Source organism: Calypte anna, chromosome 1, assembly GCF_003957555.1.
Source record: "Calypte anna isolate BGI_N300 chromosome 1, bCalAnn1_v1.p, whole genome shotgun sequence".
Classification (NCBI taxonomy): Eukaryota; Metazoa; Chordata; class Aves; order Apodiformes; family Trochilidae; genus Calypte; species Calypte anna.
Window position 1 is genome coordinate 167447334 of NC_044244.1, and position 18683 is coordinate 167466016.

At 36.7% G+C, this 18683-nt stretch overlaps 1 protein-coding gene across 2 annotated transcripts in view; it reads left to right on the plus strand.

Annotated features, from left to right (window-relative positions):
- DGKH (diacylglycerol kinase eta) overlaps positions 1-18683 on the plus strand; it is a 157736-nt gene that overhangs the window by 122137 nt on the left and 16916 nt on the right. For both annotated transcript variants that reach the window (XM_030469081.1, XM_030469082.1), the window contains 12 exons: positions 712-874; positions 3268-3376; positions 3655-3794; positions 5220-5304; positions 7684-7769; positions 8700-8799; positions 9980-10259; positions 10716-10844; positions 12489-12623; positions 15153-15270; positions 16160-16270; positions 16418-16514. In XM_030469081.1, the coding sequence (XP_030324941.1) occupies positions 712-874; positions 3268-3376; positions 3655-3794; positions 5220-5304; positions 7684-7769; positions 8700-8799; positions 9980-10259; positions 10716-10844; positions 12489-12623; positions 15153-15270; positions 16160-16270; positions 16418-16514 (1553 nt within the window). The remainder of the gene's footprint in view (positions 1-711; positions 875-3267; positions 3377-3654; positions 3795-5219; positions 5305-7683; positions 7770-8699; positions 8800-9979; positions 10260-10715; positions 10845-12488; positions 12624-15152; positions 15271-16159; positions 16271-16417; positions 16515-18683) is intronic.

Genomic DNA, 18683 nt, shown 5'->3' on the forward strand with positions numbered 1-18683 from the left:
GGAAACAACACAGTCATTTTAATACTGCCTGAAAAAAATGTTAAAGTCTATACCTGTGATGTCTGATTTGGAAGTGTTGCTGGGAAACCACTGTTTCATGTTGGCGACCACAGTGTCCATTGAAAGCCTGCTGTAAATAGTTAAAACCTGCTCTTGATAAGCTTTGCATCACAGCTATAAGTCTGTTTTTCCATGATTCTATTATGAATAGTGTATCTTGAGTCTGAGAAATAAGTTTTCATGCAAAATCTTACCTGGAAGAAACTGACTACAGTCACGTTTAAATTCTGTGAGCACTCTTTGAAAGTTCTTACAGAAGTGGGTGATCCAGTTAAACCCAATCAGGTTAAAGAAAAATCAGATCAAAACCCAAACACTCGTTACTGAAATACATATTTAATTATGTGGTAGTCTGTGACAATGAGATTTTAGAAGTTTTCTTAAATGTTAGTAAACTGTGGAAAAGCATCAGAAGTATTGTCTTCAGGATTTTACTAAATCTAGGCACTGAAAATAGAAAAAAAAGAACTTGCAAATCTTGAGCAGTTATATTTTCCTTGCAAGGCTAATATTTAATGTAGCATTTATATTATGCATGCTAGAATGTACTCCTTTTGTCCTTCATCTCTCTTCCTCTTTCTCATTATTTCTTTTTGTGTTGTTCATATTGGAAAGCCTTATTTATCTCATTCTTTCTAACTATGTTCACAGGTTTCTGGAAAGCCACATGCCCGCCATCCTGTGCCAGTCCTCTTTTAGTTTTTGTTAACTCAAAGAGTGGAGACAATCAGGGAGTAAAGTTTCTTCGGCGATTCAAACAGTCATTAAATCCAGCTCAGGTGTTCGATTTAATGAATGGAGGACCTCACTTAGGGTAATGACCTTGGAAATCTTGAGCAATCCTTTCCTCGAGGGAATTTAGTGTGAAATACAGTGTTGTGTTGTCCTATCGTTGCTGTGATTCAATCACCAATATCTACTTTGACTTTCTGGTTAAAATCTAAAAGCTAAGGGTATTTCAGGATTCGTTCTGGTGGGTGAAGGTTCTGTAGGAAAGTTTGGTTTTGGAAAGACTCACTTGAAAATTCAAACCCAAAACCTATCAGTCCAAGAGGGGTTTTTTGGCTTTCTTACTAGGCTGAACTTCTGTTAACTGGTAAGGTTCAAAACAGTTACAAATTATTAGATGCTTTCCTGAATCAGGGGCTTTATGTACATTTGCCTGAGTGCATTTCTTCCATTTCATGTGTGTAATTGAGATATACTTGTGACTGTATTGTGAATAGCTACAGAATGAAACTGTTGTCTACGTGTACTCTGTATCTTTTTGACCTCTCAACATGAATGTCAGTAGGGGAGTCTGCAGTGTGTGATGGATGAATGCAGTAAAACTTGGATGATCTGAAACCAACATTTAAAATATGGTTTAGGCAATGTATGCAAATGATCAAGAAAATGAGCATCTCTCCAAGCTTGGAGCAGGAACACAATTAAAACCATCAGGCATTCTACAAAATCTAAGGGTTGTTTGTCAGAGAGATAGGGGTGAAATTTGCACAGTAGTGGCTACAACCTAAACATCTTTGCATATTCATGAAGATGAAACTCATGTACATTTTTCTGTTTCCTAGCTTAATTCCACTCACATTATGGTTAAATGGCCTATTAATATCATCTACAGCAACTAGAAACACTAATTTTTGTACTTGTAAAGATGCAGAATTATGCTTGCATTATAAAAATGTAGAAATGAATGCACAAAAATTCAGTTCAAACAGTGGGCAAGTAATACAAATATAATGGAATATGGCTGTGGATTTTGTAATTTATACTGTGTTATAAACATGTTGTGTTAATGTGAATTGTAATATTCTTTTCATTATTACTCTGATAGTCTGAATTTAATCTAAGTTTCTTTTGGCCAACATTGGTGTATAAGTAACTATAATGAAAATAAAAGTTAATCTTAATTGGAGAGGCAATTTTTAAGAGAGGACAGTCTGAAAAATAGATCAGTTTGCAAGTTCTCTTCATTCATCTACTTGTACCAAACAGCAGCATGGTTCAGGAGGCTCACTTGGGTTTTGCACTGTAATTGTTGGTCAGGTTGGTTGCTTGTAAATATTTTTACCAAAGAGTTTCTGAAGAGAGGTCCTTAGCAGTTATTCTATCAGGTCATGCTGATGCTTTCTTTTCTTTCTAGTAGATCTTAAAAGCAGAACTGTGTTCTTTGAGACAATGTACTTCTAGTGGTTTTCTCCCTTTTCTCAGGGTAGGAGAAATTTTTCTGGCATGAACAGTTTTTTCCTCAAATATCTTAATCTTTTTTTCTGGATGGGTATCTGCCTATCATAGACAATTGACATTATGTTCTTTAGAAAAAATATAGATGCTTCAAAGATGTGTGATCTTAATGTCATGCTTTTTAGAAATAGTTCAGGGACTATACCTATTCTGGGAAATAACATACATTTTAAAAAACATCTTGACTTTTATTATTTTAAGAGCTTATCCTTTGCAATTTTTCTTTGTTTTTTAAGCTTAAATCGCTGTTGTTTTTACCCCTTGGATGTTTCTTCACACCTTATTCCCCTTTCCTTTGTGTCTCACCTTTCTGCCTGTTCTGTCTCTTGTCGTCCTTTTCTGTACTCCCCAGATGTTTTATCCTGGATGTGTTAAGAGTCAGAGAGCATGAGGAAGAGCCATGGAAAGCAAATGCAGGATTCAGCTTTAGGATGTAATAAGAAATATGTGTATTCTATGTCTTACATTGGTGGAAACACCTCATGTGTAGTAATTCCCTCCAAAGGTCTTTGCATTTAATTAGTCAGACACTGGCAAAATCCCCACCTGTATTGTGGAGCACACCCTGTAATGTCTTAGCCTCTTCCTATGAAAAATCCCTAGTGGTGCCTTGTGCCATCTGGCTGTAGTGGGAAGCACAGAGCAGTTGCAATTTCATAGCACAGGAATTTTTAAAAAACCCTAATAGACTTAATAAAACAATATTATTAAAATCCTGAAAACAATATCAAGGGATTTTTTTTTTTCAAGTAAAACTTGGCATGTTATTTATGAAAAATGTCAGTGTAAGTGGAATATACAGCAATAGGTGGGATGCAGGAGATGGTAAAAGAAGGACAGTAAAAGAAGGACCACAGAGATGCCCTGCACCACACTGTCTTGTAACAATGAATGTAGGTGCTCTCTCACTAATGGAGAGAACTGGTTCTAACTGGTCTAACCCTGGCTGTGTTTTCTCTGCAGTTTGCGGCTATTTCAGAAGTTTGACAACTTCAGGATTCTTGTGTGTGGTGGTGATGGAAGTGTGGGCTGGGTCTTGTCAGAAATTGATAAGCTCAGCTTGCACAAACAGGCAAGTGTGCATCCTTACTGTGCTTGACTGTACTGCCTAGACTTAATTTCATATGCTGACTATTCCTAGACTTGGTTCTGTGTCATCTCCATAATATGGGCTCAAAAGTTATTGTTAATAAAAAGTTTCACTGGTGTATACAGGCTGGTTTTTATTTACAAGCTTTAGACATCAACTATCTAGTTATTATTTGTTGCTTGAAATACCAAGCATTGTTATAGTTTGTACTTCTCATTTCTAGTTTTCAGTAGTAGATTTGCTCCTGTGTTGTGTTTCAGTGTCAGTTGGGAGTCTTACCCCTTGGTACTGGAAATGACCTCGCTCGTGTCCTTGGCTGGGGAGGTTCTTGTGATGATGATACACAACTTCCTCAGATTTTGGAGAAACTAGAACGAGCCAGCACGAAAATGTTGGACAGGTAAACCTAAAAGCACATATACATGGTTTACCACACAATTCAAAGTGTATTTGTTTGGGTTTCTGATGGCCTAAATCCATCTTACAGGTTAGTCTTCAGTGGGTTTGGTTTTTATGGTGCAGATCAGAATCATGAGGGGAGTCAAGATAGAAATGGGGACAGATCTTCAATGTCCTTTTTAAACTGGAAAGTCAGAAGGGAGAGCAGTTGATGAAGCTGGGACATGTGTTGTTCAGAGGTGACCACAAGGTGACAGTTACTGCATGGAGCTGCGTAACTCCCAGATAGTTGCAAGCCTTAAGAAATTGTGTAGATTCAGCTCTGTTTTGCACAGTTTTGTGGACTCTGTGCATGCAATTAAATATTATTAAAGGTAGCATCTTTATTCAGGAAACATCTGAGTTCTCTGTCCTTGGATGTGGGGAGAATTTGCATCGTGCGCTTTCATCCTGAGGCTTCATCTCTGGACAAGATGCTGGGATAACTGGATCCTTGGCTTGATCCACTACTGTTTCTGCTTGAGGCATTTTCTTACTGAAAAACAAGACATCTTACCAGCCTCTTGTTTTCTGTAGTTTCCATCCATAAAACAAATTAATAAACCCCAATTTAAAAGCAAGAGAAGGTGATGGTCACGCGTGTTGTTCCAGTGAAGACGCAACACTCTTTTTGAGAAGAGTATTTTTTACTCTGTTCCTTTCTCTCATGGTTGTTTCTGTCCTTGCTCTAGGTACAAACACCTGAATGTCATCAAAGGGGATTTTATTTTAGGGAGGTTTTTTTATGAAATAGATGAAAAAATCCTTTTTTATTTTAAGCTTTTATGTACACTGCTTCATTTTTTTACAGCAAAGTATGTAGAGAAATGCCTGTTACTGATCCTTAGAAATAAAGGTTGACTTGAGCAGTCTGAAAGATTCAGAGGTTAAATTGTGTTTGCATTTTTCTCTACAGAAACAAAAGCTCAGTTTCATTTTTAGATCTAATTTCAGTGGACTTGCTCCCAAGGCCATCTCTAGTGATTCCTTGTTCTTTTCAGCAGGCTTTGAAGGATCTTGCTTTTAGCAGTTTCAAAATCACCTGTGCTGCAGAGCTCTGTCCTTTACCACTGGGGGGAAAATCCACATGTCAGTGGAGATACTTCATCTGCTGCTGTGTTCTCATGCCTGCCTCCCCTAGTTGAGATGAAAAGCTGTTTTTTCAGCTTTTTCTTTAGGAACATGTCTGTTTTCCATTAACTTCTGCACTTAGTTTGCACTAATTCTTTCATATTGTGAACGTTTCAATGAAAAATCTTTGTTGCGTGCATTTATTTTTTTTTTTCTTTACAAATTATTCTGTGGTGCAACAATGAATTTTCCTTTTGTTGATATGTTGGAGAAAAGATAAAATCTGGGAACATAAAACCTGTTATGTTTCTTTCAGATGGAGTATAATGTCATATGAACTGAAATTACCAGCAAAGCCTTCTCTTCTTCCAGTGACAGTAGAAGAGTCAGAGGAATGCCAGGTGGACTTTTACAGTTGTTTTCTTGTTTCATAGACTTAACTTTGAGTTTCTGGGATGAAAATATTTAGAACTGAAGCACTTGTGGGAAAAAATAAAACATCACATGGTTTTGTGAACATGTAACTGAAGGAAGTTAAGAAGTGTTCATGGCATGAATCTCAAGTAGTTAGGGTTTCCAGTTCTGTACTGTTCACCAAAACTAAAAGAACTAAACTTCAGCAGAGCAGTCAGGAAAATTTCTTCCTGAAACATACATATTTTAATAGAATGTATTTTGAAATGCTTCTGTATCTCATTTTACATAATATTTTAATAAGAATTCAATTTTATATTTTTGTGTAGTATAATAAGTTGGTTTTATTCATACATGAGAATGTATTTCATATTATTTCATATAATTTTGTATTGAGAATGAGTTAATGTTATTGCATAATAATAATAATTGTGCTACAACAGATATTTTAATACATATGTATATAGAAGCAAAATGTTTGCTATCTTGAGTTTGGAATAAGCACTGAAAAAACCCAACATTTTGAAGGCAAGGGTTCTTTTCTGAAAGAAAGCAGCTTTTTGCAGCTTGACTTAGATCAGGTGATGCCACCCAACTTTCTCTTTGCTCTTTCAGAGAGCTGGAAATCAGAAGTGGCCTCAAAGAAAAGCTTAGTCTGTCTTTCAGACCAGAGTTGTGCTTGTACTATCTGATGAGATTTTGATTTTGAGAGAGAGGGGGGGAAATGATTTAATCAAATTAATTGGCGTGAAAAGTCTGACTAAAAATGGGAAAATAATATATTCCAAATAAAATTAATGCATAACAACTTTAGCTCAGAAGTACTTGAGAAGCAATAATTAATCAGCAGGTTCCTGAATAATTTAATAATTCGGGCTGTTTTAAAGTAGGTTATAACCTTTGATGGCTTGCTTGATATTGAAATGCAAAAAGGCTGGGGCTCTGCTGGCTGGAATTTTAAGAGAGTTGCTTTGCTCAGAGCTCTGTTTCTAATATCAGCAGTGCAGACCAAGGCTTTGTCTTCTGAAAGTTTTCCAAAGAGTTAAAATTTTCAAGTGTATCTTCATCTTGTAGAGGAAAAATAATATTCCATTCTGTTGTAGTTGCTTCTGGCTTTGAAATTATGTTTAGCCCCTCCTGAAAAAGGGAGGAGATGCTCACATGAAACGTCTTTCTGGGAGGAGGCTGTTATTGCCTGCCATTACTCTGAGTTGGACAAAGCCATTTTCTTCTGAGTATCCTATTCAGTCTCTGTATCACTGTTATTTGCATCTTTTATTGAGTGATGATATTTCAGAAAAAGAATAATTAGCCTTACAATAAATAAGATTACATATTCCATGCTTTCTTTTTTCATTTTCCTCCAGTTTTAGGAGATGTATTTTGTTTGGTTCCAGAAATCTTAAAACTGATGTTTGAACAGCACTAGTTTGTTCTTACAGATCAGATGGTTATATCTTGGTTTTTTCCCTTGAAATGAAAACTGATTTACAATCAGGTTCCTACAACTAAGACTGGGTTTTAGGAGGAAAAAAGGGTGATATATCTGCCTGCTCCAGATCAAGGGCAAAAACACACCAGACAATTTTAAAAGATTCTTAAAGGGTAGTCATCAAAAAATTACAAAACTGGATTTATGTTTAGCATTGGACTCGGAATTTGGTTAGAATTTTGTTTTAAAAATTGAGGTCTTGTTCTGTATCAATTTTGAGACGGGGCATAGTGTGCACGAATGCATCTCTGATCCATGCCAAATATTTGCCTGAATATTTTAGAATTTAGAATTCTTTACAATTTACACATTCATTCTCCCAAAGAGTTTCGTAAAGACTAAGATCTGAATAGCTTGATCCTTAAGGCCTGGTTTTGATAACATTATACCAGTTTAGCTGCTTTTGTCAATAAGGTTCCTTTGTGAATAAGATCCCATCTGACAGTAAAAAAAAATAATTCAGGATTATAACTGCAAACTTTTGATTTGTTCTCAGTTGAGCAGTTTAGTTTGAGGGACACTTTGCTTTTTTTTTTTTTTTTCCTTTAAATAAAAGATATTAGATAATAATTTAGGTTGTCATAGATCTAAAAAGAAAGTAGATTTTTCCTGCCTCATGGCCTATTTTTAGCCTAGAAATAACTTACTGTTTTCTCTCCAGGGGAAAAAGAGCTGTGAATCAAATGTTGCTTCGAACATTAAAAATCTGGCACACAAAATACAGCATGCAGGTAGAATCTGCACTGCCATCTAGTTGGACTTTCTTAGATCTGAAATGAAAACCCTGCTGATTTTTGAGACGTTTTCATTCATTGCTTGGGGTTAAACTGCTGAAGCATGTGGAAAGTGAAGTCATCTTTCTCTCTGCTTTCAGATATCTGCTTATGAGGACTCAGTTGCTGCTCATCTTGCAAAAATTCTCAATTCAGATCAGCACTCAGTTGTCATTGCATCTGCCAAGTGAGTTGATCAATTTAGTGTAAGATGTAAGGGATAAATCCCTTGTGTAACATCATCACCACAATAACTGCCTGTCAAAGCCTGGCTTTCTTATGTCTGGCCTGACTGGCTTGGCTTAATATATTTTGATTTATGTCTCTTAGAGTGGATGGGTTTTTTTCTGAAAATTATTTATATGGTACAGTTATAATGGGTAGCTCACACACATCAAACATTTTTTTAAAAAAATCCTATAATATTAAGTTATTTTAAATCACTTCAAATCATCGTACAGCTTAAGTGTGAAACTTAACGTTATTATGCAAATATGTAATCTACTTCAAATTATATTTCTTAATTTTTTTAATGCATATGCATGTCATTATGAAGACAAACAACTTCATCAGTGTGAAAGCAAACATCAGGATAGGTAGCTTTGTCCTAGCTCTGTCTGTATCAATTCAATAAATAATTGTCTCAGACAAGTTTGTTTTTCCCCAGACTGAAACATTTAAGGAGAGAGGTTTACTTAGCAAATCATGGACATAAAATAAGAAGTACTCTGTGTATAAATTCTCTGTGAAAAAAAAGATTTTTAAACTTTCTGATATGCAAAATTCTTTTTTTTTTCCTTTTCTCCTCCTAAGAGAAAGTTAATAAAATTTAATTTTTAAAGCATAGATATCACATGTTGAAAATTAGCTGCAAATTGTAAATTGAGTCTAAATAAGAGACTTAGACACAAGGGAGGAAGAGGTTTTTTTTCAAGGCTTATTGCTTGAATTTTGCAAGCTATGGAAAAGACTATCATGTGTTTTGCAAGTATGATCACAGAGTTCAGTTTCCAACAGGAATGATATGTAGCAGTATGTATATAAATACATTGCTGTAAGAATTTAATAGGCAAAACATACCTGTTTTATTTCTCCCCTCTTCTTTTTTTATCTGAAGAATATTATGTGAAACTGTAAAGGACTTTGTTGCCAAAATAGGGAAGACTTATGAAAAACCAATGGAAAATGCAGAGGAAGCTGATGCCATGGCCATTAAAGTAAGGCTACTAATTATATTCTGGTTTAAAGTTGTGGGTTTGTGTTATAGCTCATAGGTTTTTCATTTTTAAACCTCTTCAGGATGCTCAGCTTGCCTTCTGTTTCAACCATGACTCTCAAATTCTTCTCTTTGTAGTGTATAGATCAGTTATTGCTGAACTATCTTTCAGCTCTAAGATTTGTATAAACTTTGTTTACACTTTTTTTGCTTCAGAAAAGATAAAGTAGCTGGTAACATACATGGAGATAAATGGAAATATTCTGCATCAGGAGTTACACTTTTCTCTGAAAGGAATAAAGTTAGCTACAGGAAAACAACGGGATAATGAAGAGGGAGTATGTTTGGAGAACAAAGGGAAGAGAGACTGCATTCTTAAAAATAATGGTTTAAGCTGCAAATTGCAGAGACCGTGCTGCAAAAACATTGGAAAGAAACCCCAGAAGGATTTGGTATGAGGCACAAAATTAACATGGGCTGAAAAGAAGAAAACAAAAATCACTAACAACCTCAGAGTCAGAAAATGTACTTGCAAAATGGCAATTTGTGGTTCACGTTCCTATTTGGTGGACATTTTAGAAAATGAATTTTTCTTTTTAACTATTCCAAGGCCAGACAATGTCAGTTTCCCTAAGCACAGAAAATCACCTCTTTTCCAGTGTTCTTACGAGACAACTGCTCAGTTAGGCATAGAGGTGTCTGACAGTGTTTGGTCCTGGCTTGAGCTCCTCTGCTCTGTCACAACTCCATGTCCCCATGGATTATGTCTCCAAATCGTGGTACTGAGCACCTGCAATCTCTTGCAAATCCATGGTATGGGCAAATCAGTGCTTGTTCTCTGTGCTGCAGGCCGTCAGGAAAGGTGTAAGATCTTATCTGTACCCTAGATATGTAGCAGGCTGAGATTAGCATGGTGTGTTATTTTAGTTTGAGTGTTGGAGGAGTTGTTATAATTGTTCTAATCTGATTGGGTATCACAGGGTATGTCTGCAAGAAAATAATGCAGATTTACTCATAATCTGATATTACAAAATGCTGAATTTAGGTCTGGATCTTACCTGAGCAATTATATAGAAACTTAAGAGATTGATTATTTGAAATATAATCTGGTACTTAATTTCCTGTGAGTGTTCACTGGGGTTTTTGTGTGTGTGTGTGTTTGTATTTTGTTCCTCTCTTAGTGCTCTGAATTAAATGAGAAGCTAGACCTATTGCTCCAGGCTCTTCACACAGAAGCTCAGGCTGCTCCCATTCTCCCAGACATCACTCCCCCCATTGTGGAAGAAGAAGGAGAGGAGTTTTCCAGTGAAGAATCCTTGTCTGAAAGTAAAGAGCAATTAGTGGAGGAGTGTGTCTCCAAGTCTTCCACCCAGAAACTCTTCAAACCAAGGGAACAGTTAATGCTCCGGGCAAACAGCTTGAAAAAGGCTGTGAGGCAGATCATTGAACAAGCAGAAAAAGGTGCACATGGGCATCATTTTAATCCCTATGATAGAACAATTTAAAATATTTTCTAAACTGGGATACATTTTCATTATTAAATGATGATTTCTACATTCTTGCATAGATAAGGTTATGTGCTTGTTGCAAGAAAAGAAATGCAGCTTCTTGGATGCTTATGGCTGTCCGATGTATGAATACATATGTATGCACGTGTGTGCACTTGTAAAAGTGTGCTTCTTTTGTAGCTATTATCCTCCACAAAATGAAAAGTTCTGACAGCAAATCTTTATTGATGAGTAAAAGATTGCTACACTCTTTTCCACTGAATTGGAAATAGAAATCTTTTGTTTCTGCTTTTAAACTTAAAGCTACAGGAAAAAAAAAGAAAAGCTGATTTTCCATGTTTGCGTTTTTTCTTTACAAATCTTGACATTTTGTCTTTTTTTTTTGGTTTGGTTTGGTTTTTATAAACAGTTGTGGATGAGCAGAATGCTCATAGTGAAGAACAAGTGAACCAGTCTCCGGTAGAATTTAGCAAAGAATTGGATGAATCCAAAGAAGAGGAAAAAGAGGAAGATACAAAGGACCTTGAGTCCCCATCAAGTGAGTGAATCAGAAAGGAAAGGATTTAAAACTATGCAGTCTCCTTATAGTTGCGTTATGGAGCATATTTGGCTCCATAATTAAAAATGCTAGCATCCTGTTTCACTGTTTCTCTTCATTTGCCCCTCTCCTTTTCCCCTGGCTATAGGAATCATTGCTTGTTGGTTGTACAGTTTGAGCAGGAGCTCATAGAGGATGCTGGCCCTTTGAATGACCCCATCCTACTGCTGCAAATATATAATAAAATAAAAGCATACACATATGTGTATCCAAGTGTAGAAAGATATATAAACTCCTTGTTTCTTGGCAATACAGTTTCTGCCTTTATTGGGAAGCTGTGTTATTCTTCCTACATCTGATATGTGTGAAACAGAGTGGATATTAGTGCTGTCAGTGGAAGATAGGTGCTCAGGGATAAAGCATGAAACATGAATTCAATTATCTGCAAGGAAACATCAGTTTTACTCATTAGGGCTCTGTTGTTTTTTGTCAGAGCCTGAACAGCAAAAGTTTATCTTTACTGCAATTATCCCCAGGAGTTTTATCTGTCAAATAAAGACCAGCTGCTCTGTTGATTTTCCTATTTAATGTAACTGCCTTGTTCCCAAGTACAGAGGGAACAGAATGTATGAACAGCACTGTGAATTTTTCAGTAACATTATGAAAAATTAATGTTAAGTTTCTTCTGAATATTATATTTTACCCTCCAAGGATCTTCCTGGTTGTTTTATGAATATTTGTCCATATGTTAATTACCCTTTCCTAAATATTTAATAACTCTTGTGAGATATCACTTGCAGGTTTTATTTCTTTTTATTTTTCAACTTTATATTGCAGTATTTTGTTGTGCACAGATAACAGGTCATTGTGTTGTGTTGTTGCCATACAATACTGTAGCTTTTTATGATAATTTCTAAGGCTGTTATACAGATGTTAAAATCAGAAGGACCTGGTAGTCCACGTGGTCAGACTTTTCATATTAAACAGTCCAGAAAATTTCACCCACTTACCTCTTTCCTGCATCTAAGAATTTCTGATTGACTTAAGCAATACAAGAAATACAAGAAAGTGAAGAATTTGCTAATTCATTGTCTGTTCCATGACAGATTATTGTCACCTAAAACCAAAAAAAAAAAAAAGTGAATACCCAAATCCTGTCCAGAATTGATTTGGACACATTTTCTAAACCCTGGTTCTTGTTATTACCTTTGTCTCTAGATTTTCTCACTGCATTTTCTTTCTGTTAATGTCTTCATGTAGTACACCCACGTTACTCAGGAATTTCCATGGCCCATGGGTTATAATAGGTAGCTGTATTAAAACTTATAAATAATAGTGAACTATTATTTCACTATAGTAAAAATATAGGTAAATTCATAAATATGCATTGGATAGAAGTTTAAATTTGTATTAATTCTCTAGCACATCCATCAGATGGTTAATAGAACATAAAGTACTATTGCATTTTAAGGTGGATATAATTCAACTTTTCCTACTGGCTTGAACTGTAAGTTGAGAACATTTGTCACAATGATAACAGATGAAATAAATGCTTTTGAAATATTTGGGGGGCTGTAAAAACTGTGTGTTTGGTAATACCATAAGAGGTCTACTTAATGCTCTTACTTTAATACTTCTGCACAGGTAAAACAGCACCAAGATCTCCGGATCGACGTACCAGCCGAGGTGTCCATTCTCAGGCAGGCTCCTTCTCTGCTCCAGCTTTGGCTGCAAGCAAGGAAAATCTCCCAGTGCTTAACACTAGGATTATCTGCCCAGGTAACTGTGATTTTCAAAGCCACTGTTCCTTACACTAATATTGTCTTCTGTTCCCTTGCTTGCTGTCAAATAATGATTTTTACTTCATACCAGAGGCCCTGAATTTGTTCAAACTGACACAGACATCTTTGTGTTGAATCATATAATAGGAAATGCAGAATAATGTAGCAGATTCTCAGTTGTTTGGCGTTACACTAGCATAGCAGAAGGGTTACATTTGATTCTGGAGAATGAAGAAATGAGATTCAGGATCTTCTAGTCATAGAACTACAGGGTGGTTTGGGTTGGAAAGGACCTCTAAAGATTATCTCGTTTGACCTCTGCCATGGGCTGGGGCATCCTTCAGGAGATCAGGTTGACCAAAGACCTATCCAGTGTGACTTTGAACACTTGCAATTAGCCACAAATTCTCTGGGCAACTTTTTCCAGTCTCACCTCATCATAAAACAATTTCTTCCTTATGTCCAATCTAAACCTGCCATCTTTCTGTTCAAAACTGTTGCCTCTTGTCCTGTCACCACAGGCCCAAATGAAAAGTCTCCATCCTTCTTATAAGCACCTTCTATATATTGAAAGGCCACAATAAGGTCTCCCCAGAGACTTCTCTTCTCCAGGCTGAACAAGCCCAACTCTCTCAGATAGTCTTCATAGGAGAGGTGCTCCTATGGTCATCTTTGTGGTCCATCTTTGTGGTCCTCCTCTGGACTCACTCCAACAGCTCCATGTCCTTCTTGTGCTGGGGGCTCCAGAACTGGACACAGTACTCCAGGTGGGGTCTCAAGAGAATTGAGTAGAGAAGGAAAATCTCTTTGGCTTTCTGGGCTGCAAACTCTCATTGCTGGCTCATGTTAAGCTTCTCATCCCTAAGTCCTTCTATTGTTCATTCTAATCAGTGGAGGCTATGAAGGGGCTTCAAAGCAGAGCCATGTAAAGTTCAGTCCTCTAAATAAGAAGAGTCTGTAGATAGCTCTCAGGGAATGAGTAACTGAAACTACAAAGCTGCAGTGCAGTAAAAACATTTAAAAAAAAAATCTTTTCTTATCCAAATGCGGTTAATACTAGGGAGCACCAGTAAAACACCATTATAATTAACTTCATAGTAATGAGCTTACATTTTTCTTTGTCAATTTAAGTGAAAGATATTAGAAAGTACTTTTTTTACGTGCATTACACAGTGGTTTGTAAAGTGACTTTGATAATAGTCAAGTTAGTCATGGAAAGGCTTCCACAAATTAAGTTAAACTATGAGGCTTCCAGTTGTAAAAAAGGTGGGAGTATTCCTTAGGAATATTTTCAAAGAAGCATATAATTATAGAATAATTAGGGTTGGACATGACCTCTAAAGTCACCTAGTCCAACCCTCCTGCAGTAATCAGGGACACCCTCAAATAGATCAGGTTGCTCAGAGCCTCGTCAAGCCTCACTTTGAGTATCTCCAGGGATGAGGCCTCAACTACCTCCCTGGGCAACCTGTTCCGTTTTTCCAATTCTTACCTCAAGGTAAAGAATTTTTTCCTAACATCTAATCTGAATCTATTTTTCTCTAATTTAAAGCCATTTCCCCTTGTTCTGTCACTACAGGCCCTTGCAAACAGTCCATCTCCAAACACCCTGTAGGCCCCTTTCAGACACTGGATGGTCACTAGTAGGTCTCCTTGGATCATTCTTTTCTCCAGGCTGAACAACCCCAGCTCCCTCAGCCTTTCTTTATATGAGATATGATCACTTATATGATCACTTTTGTAACCCTGCTCTGGATTCTGCTCCATCAGGTCCATGTTCCTCCTGTATTGAGGGCTCCGGAGCTGGATGCAATACTCCAGGTGACATCTTACAGAGCAAAGTGGCAGAATCCCCTCTCTCAGATTGCTGGCCATGCTTCTTTTGATACAGCCCAGGATGCAATTGGTCTTCTGGGCTGCAGCCACACACTGCTGGCTCATGTCCAGCTTTTTGTCCACCAAGACCCCCAAGTCCTTTCCTGCAGGGCTGCTTTCTAAAACCTCATCCCCAAGCATGTACTGATAGTGTGGATTGTTCTGACCTAGGTGCAGGACCCTGTACTTGGTCTTGCTAAACCTCATGAGGTTCACCTGGGCCCACATCTCATGAAAGGAAAGAACCAAAGGAACAAAATAAAATCATGTTCTGTTTGAGGATGAATTTTCAATTAAATAAAAATCTCTAGTATTCGTTTGAGAACGTTAGGTCGCTCAGTTGGTTATTATGCCAGCCAGTGAGTTTTAGCCTGAAATCCTAAATTTTCTTTTTTGTTTTCTATCTCAATGGTGTGATACCTGGAAAGTCAGACACTGCACTGCAGCATAGCTGCCTGCCTGCTCAAGAGAGCCAGTACCTGGAAAGATAACCAATATAGGTAAAAACTGAGATAGAAACACAGTAGTTTCCTACATGGATTGAACGGACGTTTTGTCTCTCAGTATGTGGCTTATATTATGACAAATATATGTTTCTCTGTTTATCAAATACAAACTGGTTTGTTGTTATTATTTTCTTGTTTTTAATCAGGTTTGAGGGCTGGTCTAGCTGCTTCTATTGCAGGAAGTTCAATTATTAGCAAAATGTTGCTAGCAAACATCGATCCATTCGGTGCTACGCCGTTTATTGACCCGGATCCAGATTCACTGTAAGAAACTACATTTTTTTTTCCAAATATACTTTTTACTTTAGTTTCCTCTTTTCTTAAGCTGTTTTTTAAACTTTTTTGGTACTTTTTTTTTCACTAAGAAATTCTGGTTTTGTCTTATTTGGCAGTAGACCTTGAGGTCTTAAAACAGGTTGAATATTGTCATTTTAGTTACGAGTATTGCAGAATGGTCTTGCAACAGTAAGAATTAATGAGAAATATTTGCTCACTTATCCCTTGCCCACCACCTCTGAGAGGAGGAGGCCAGCAGACCTTCAGAGCTGGATTTTCCTGCCTAAACTTCCAGTCTGAACACAAGTTGAATCACCAAGATGTTGAAGCAGCTCTGGGCAGTCCCTAGGAGGATGACGAAGAGTGTCCCCCTAGAGACTGGACCAATGAGGTGGAAATTCTGTGTCCTAAGGTCTGTCCACCTCTCAGAACTGGGTATAGCATTAGCAGAGACCTACAGTGATATCTGGGCTGTGGGCTGTGGATCCCCTCAACCAAAGCACTGCCAAACATCCAGCACTAAAATAACCTAAATGCAGCCTGGGTGCTCAGCCCATTGTGGTGCTGCTGAGTTGGAGCCTTGCCTGGAGCAGCTCTTTCCTCATATTCCACTGTTATTTTTGGTTTGTAGTTCTGGATGGGGCTGTGGTACTGTTTCTTCTTTTCCCTTCAAAAAGTAACTTGTGCTTGCAAAGGAGCTATCAGCTGATCTGTCTTTTTTACTGCTCTTGGGTTTCCTGAGGAGATTCAGAGGAAGCAGCTTTTGAGGTCTTTTTGTTGATATATCTGTTCTGAGACCAGTCACAGTCTTTGTCAAAGCTTTGTGTATCCAGGAGCTGCACAAATGAACACCTAATTATCTCTTTTCCTCTAACAGGGAGGGATATTCAGAAAAATGTGTCATGAACAACTACTTTGGAATTGGGTTAGATGCAAAAATTTCCCTAGAATTTAATAACAAGCGAGAAGAGCACCCTGAAAAGTGCAGGTAATATAATTTTCAGAGCCATTTATTGCCTTTATTTTTTTCCCTTACCTCTTTATTTGAATTTCTTAACATTTTCCTCATTCTGCAAATACAAGACATAATAATACTTGCATTTCAATATGTGAATCTTGTTTTATCCGTTTTCAGAAGTCGGACCAAAAACATGATGTGGTATGGAGTTCTTGGCACAAAAGAGCTACTGCAGAGAACATACAAGAATTTGGAACAAAAAGTTCAACTTGAGGTAAATTTTATTTATGGGCAGAATGAGTGTTTTTGCTTCCACGATATATGCCAAAGAATTCAGGCTTCCTCTGGAAACCTTTTAGGGTTCTTTTGTCAACCCAAGCCCACCTCTAAGGCATTGTGTAAAAATGTGCTTCTTAAGATGTGGTTCCCTGAGTGTGATAACTCGGAGTTAAATGTCAGTACTTAAATATCCCAAAATACCTGTTACAATTTTTTTTTTAGTTTTGGGGTTGGATTTTTCTAAGTTTTCTTGTATAGGTAATATATAAACAGTGTGAGTCTTAATATTCAGTGCATCAAGGCAGGAGGCCAGTTTTTAACGACAGTAAAAGAACATACACTACACAGAAGGACAGAGATAAGGAGTCTTAAAACATCAGCCTAATTTTAAACTATCTGAAGGTTGATTACGCATCTAGAGACAGCATGCAGATGATCTTAGTCAAAAATTCCTGCAGAAGAGAGGAAATTCTGAATATTACTCACAAAAAGCCCAGTTACACCAGTAGAGACTTTCTCTAATAAGTGTTTGAGAGAGCCACACAAAAGAGGCAAGGTACTACCAAAGCATCAGCAAACACAGTGTAAAGTATCTAAAGATAAAGGTTTTTTTTTGTTAAGTACTAGCATCAAATCTGAGTCTTCTTCATGATACTGGGAACTTAAAGGAGATACAAATGATTACAAAACACAAAAAAGGACCTTAGGTTGGTGGCAGTTGTTTTCACTGAAAGAATATCAAAACTGGATTTTGACCAAGAATGTGTATATCTCTTTTTCCTTCATCCTAACCATTTCATATGGAAGTTCATGATATTAATAAGAAGATTAGTTACTGAAACTCTTGCTTCTCTGAGATTTGTGAAGATCTTGTCTCATAGTGGCAATTGCTGCTATCTAAGGATTGAGTAATTATCAAGGAATTATGCAATAGCTAGTGAATATAATGATAGGAAAGAACATTATGTATGCTGCAGATAGAATTCTAATTTAAGGATCTTTTGAATACGATTCAATAAAACATTAAAATCTGACCTTTGTGTAATTATTTTTTAATATTTCTGGAAGTAACCCAGCAATTTCATATTTAGTATTGCCTTGCATAATATTAGCATTATACTAAAATGTGTGATGAGCACAGCACTGGAAAATTAAAACTATGAATTTCAGGAATTGGAGTTAGATCTCTACTATGATATAAATGGCTATGCAGCATCAATTAGTATCAGCATATTTTGAATACTTTGATATTGATATTTGATATAATTGATATATATATGATTGATTTATATATATATATATGACTGATTTTTATATATATATGATTGATATATATATATGATTGATATTTGATATAATCATAATGATTAAAATATTAAATTCTATCTTTTTGCTGAGATTAAGTCATAAGAAGAAAAGCCCTAAACATTTTGATAATAATTTTGCATCTCTTTCCCTCATGATAAAATTGCTACAGATTTTCTCCTTATTTCCTGAGGATTTCGATTTCATTTGTATAAATCTAAGATCCTGTAACTTGCAGTCATCAATCAGGGCATCTTCTTTAAAGGCAACATTACCTGTAAAATTGTGATCCCCAAAGTGACACCTGAATCCAGCATTTCTGACCTTTTATTTACACAACTTACTTCATATCCCTGTTTGTGGCACTGCTGCCTTTTGACTCCCAGCTGAATGGTTTGAGATCATTGGTCTCACCTCTGCAAACAGAAGTAAATTTCCATTCAATGGGGATTTCACTGATGTCTGGAATTTTACCTGTGGCCAGAAGCAGGGTGAGGGTGACCTACATCATCCCATGATCATGTGGTGTAGGGCTTGGAGTTGCTTATGAGTTTTGGAGGATAAAGCAGTAAGAAAGAAGAACTGAATAGTTGGAGATAGGAGCAATCTCTTACCTGCAAGGTGAACAAGTCTTAGCCAGAGTCAGTGTAACAGCTGTGGGGTCAGGCCTAGATTTGCCTTTGCTCTTGTGGGAGGAGAGAAAAGTTATTTTTATAGGAAGTCAAAAATACAATGGCAACAACACTTAGATTTAATTACATGTTTGTGGCTATGCCAGAAATATTCTTGTATTTTCTTGCTGTTTTCTCCCTCGCTTAAAGGACTATCCAAGTAACAAGGTTATTGAAATTATGGGAAT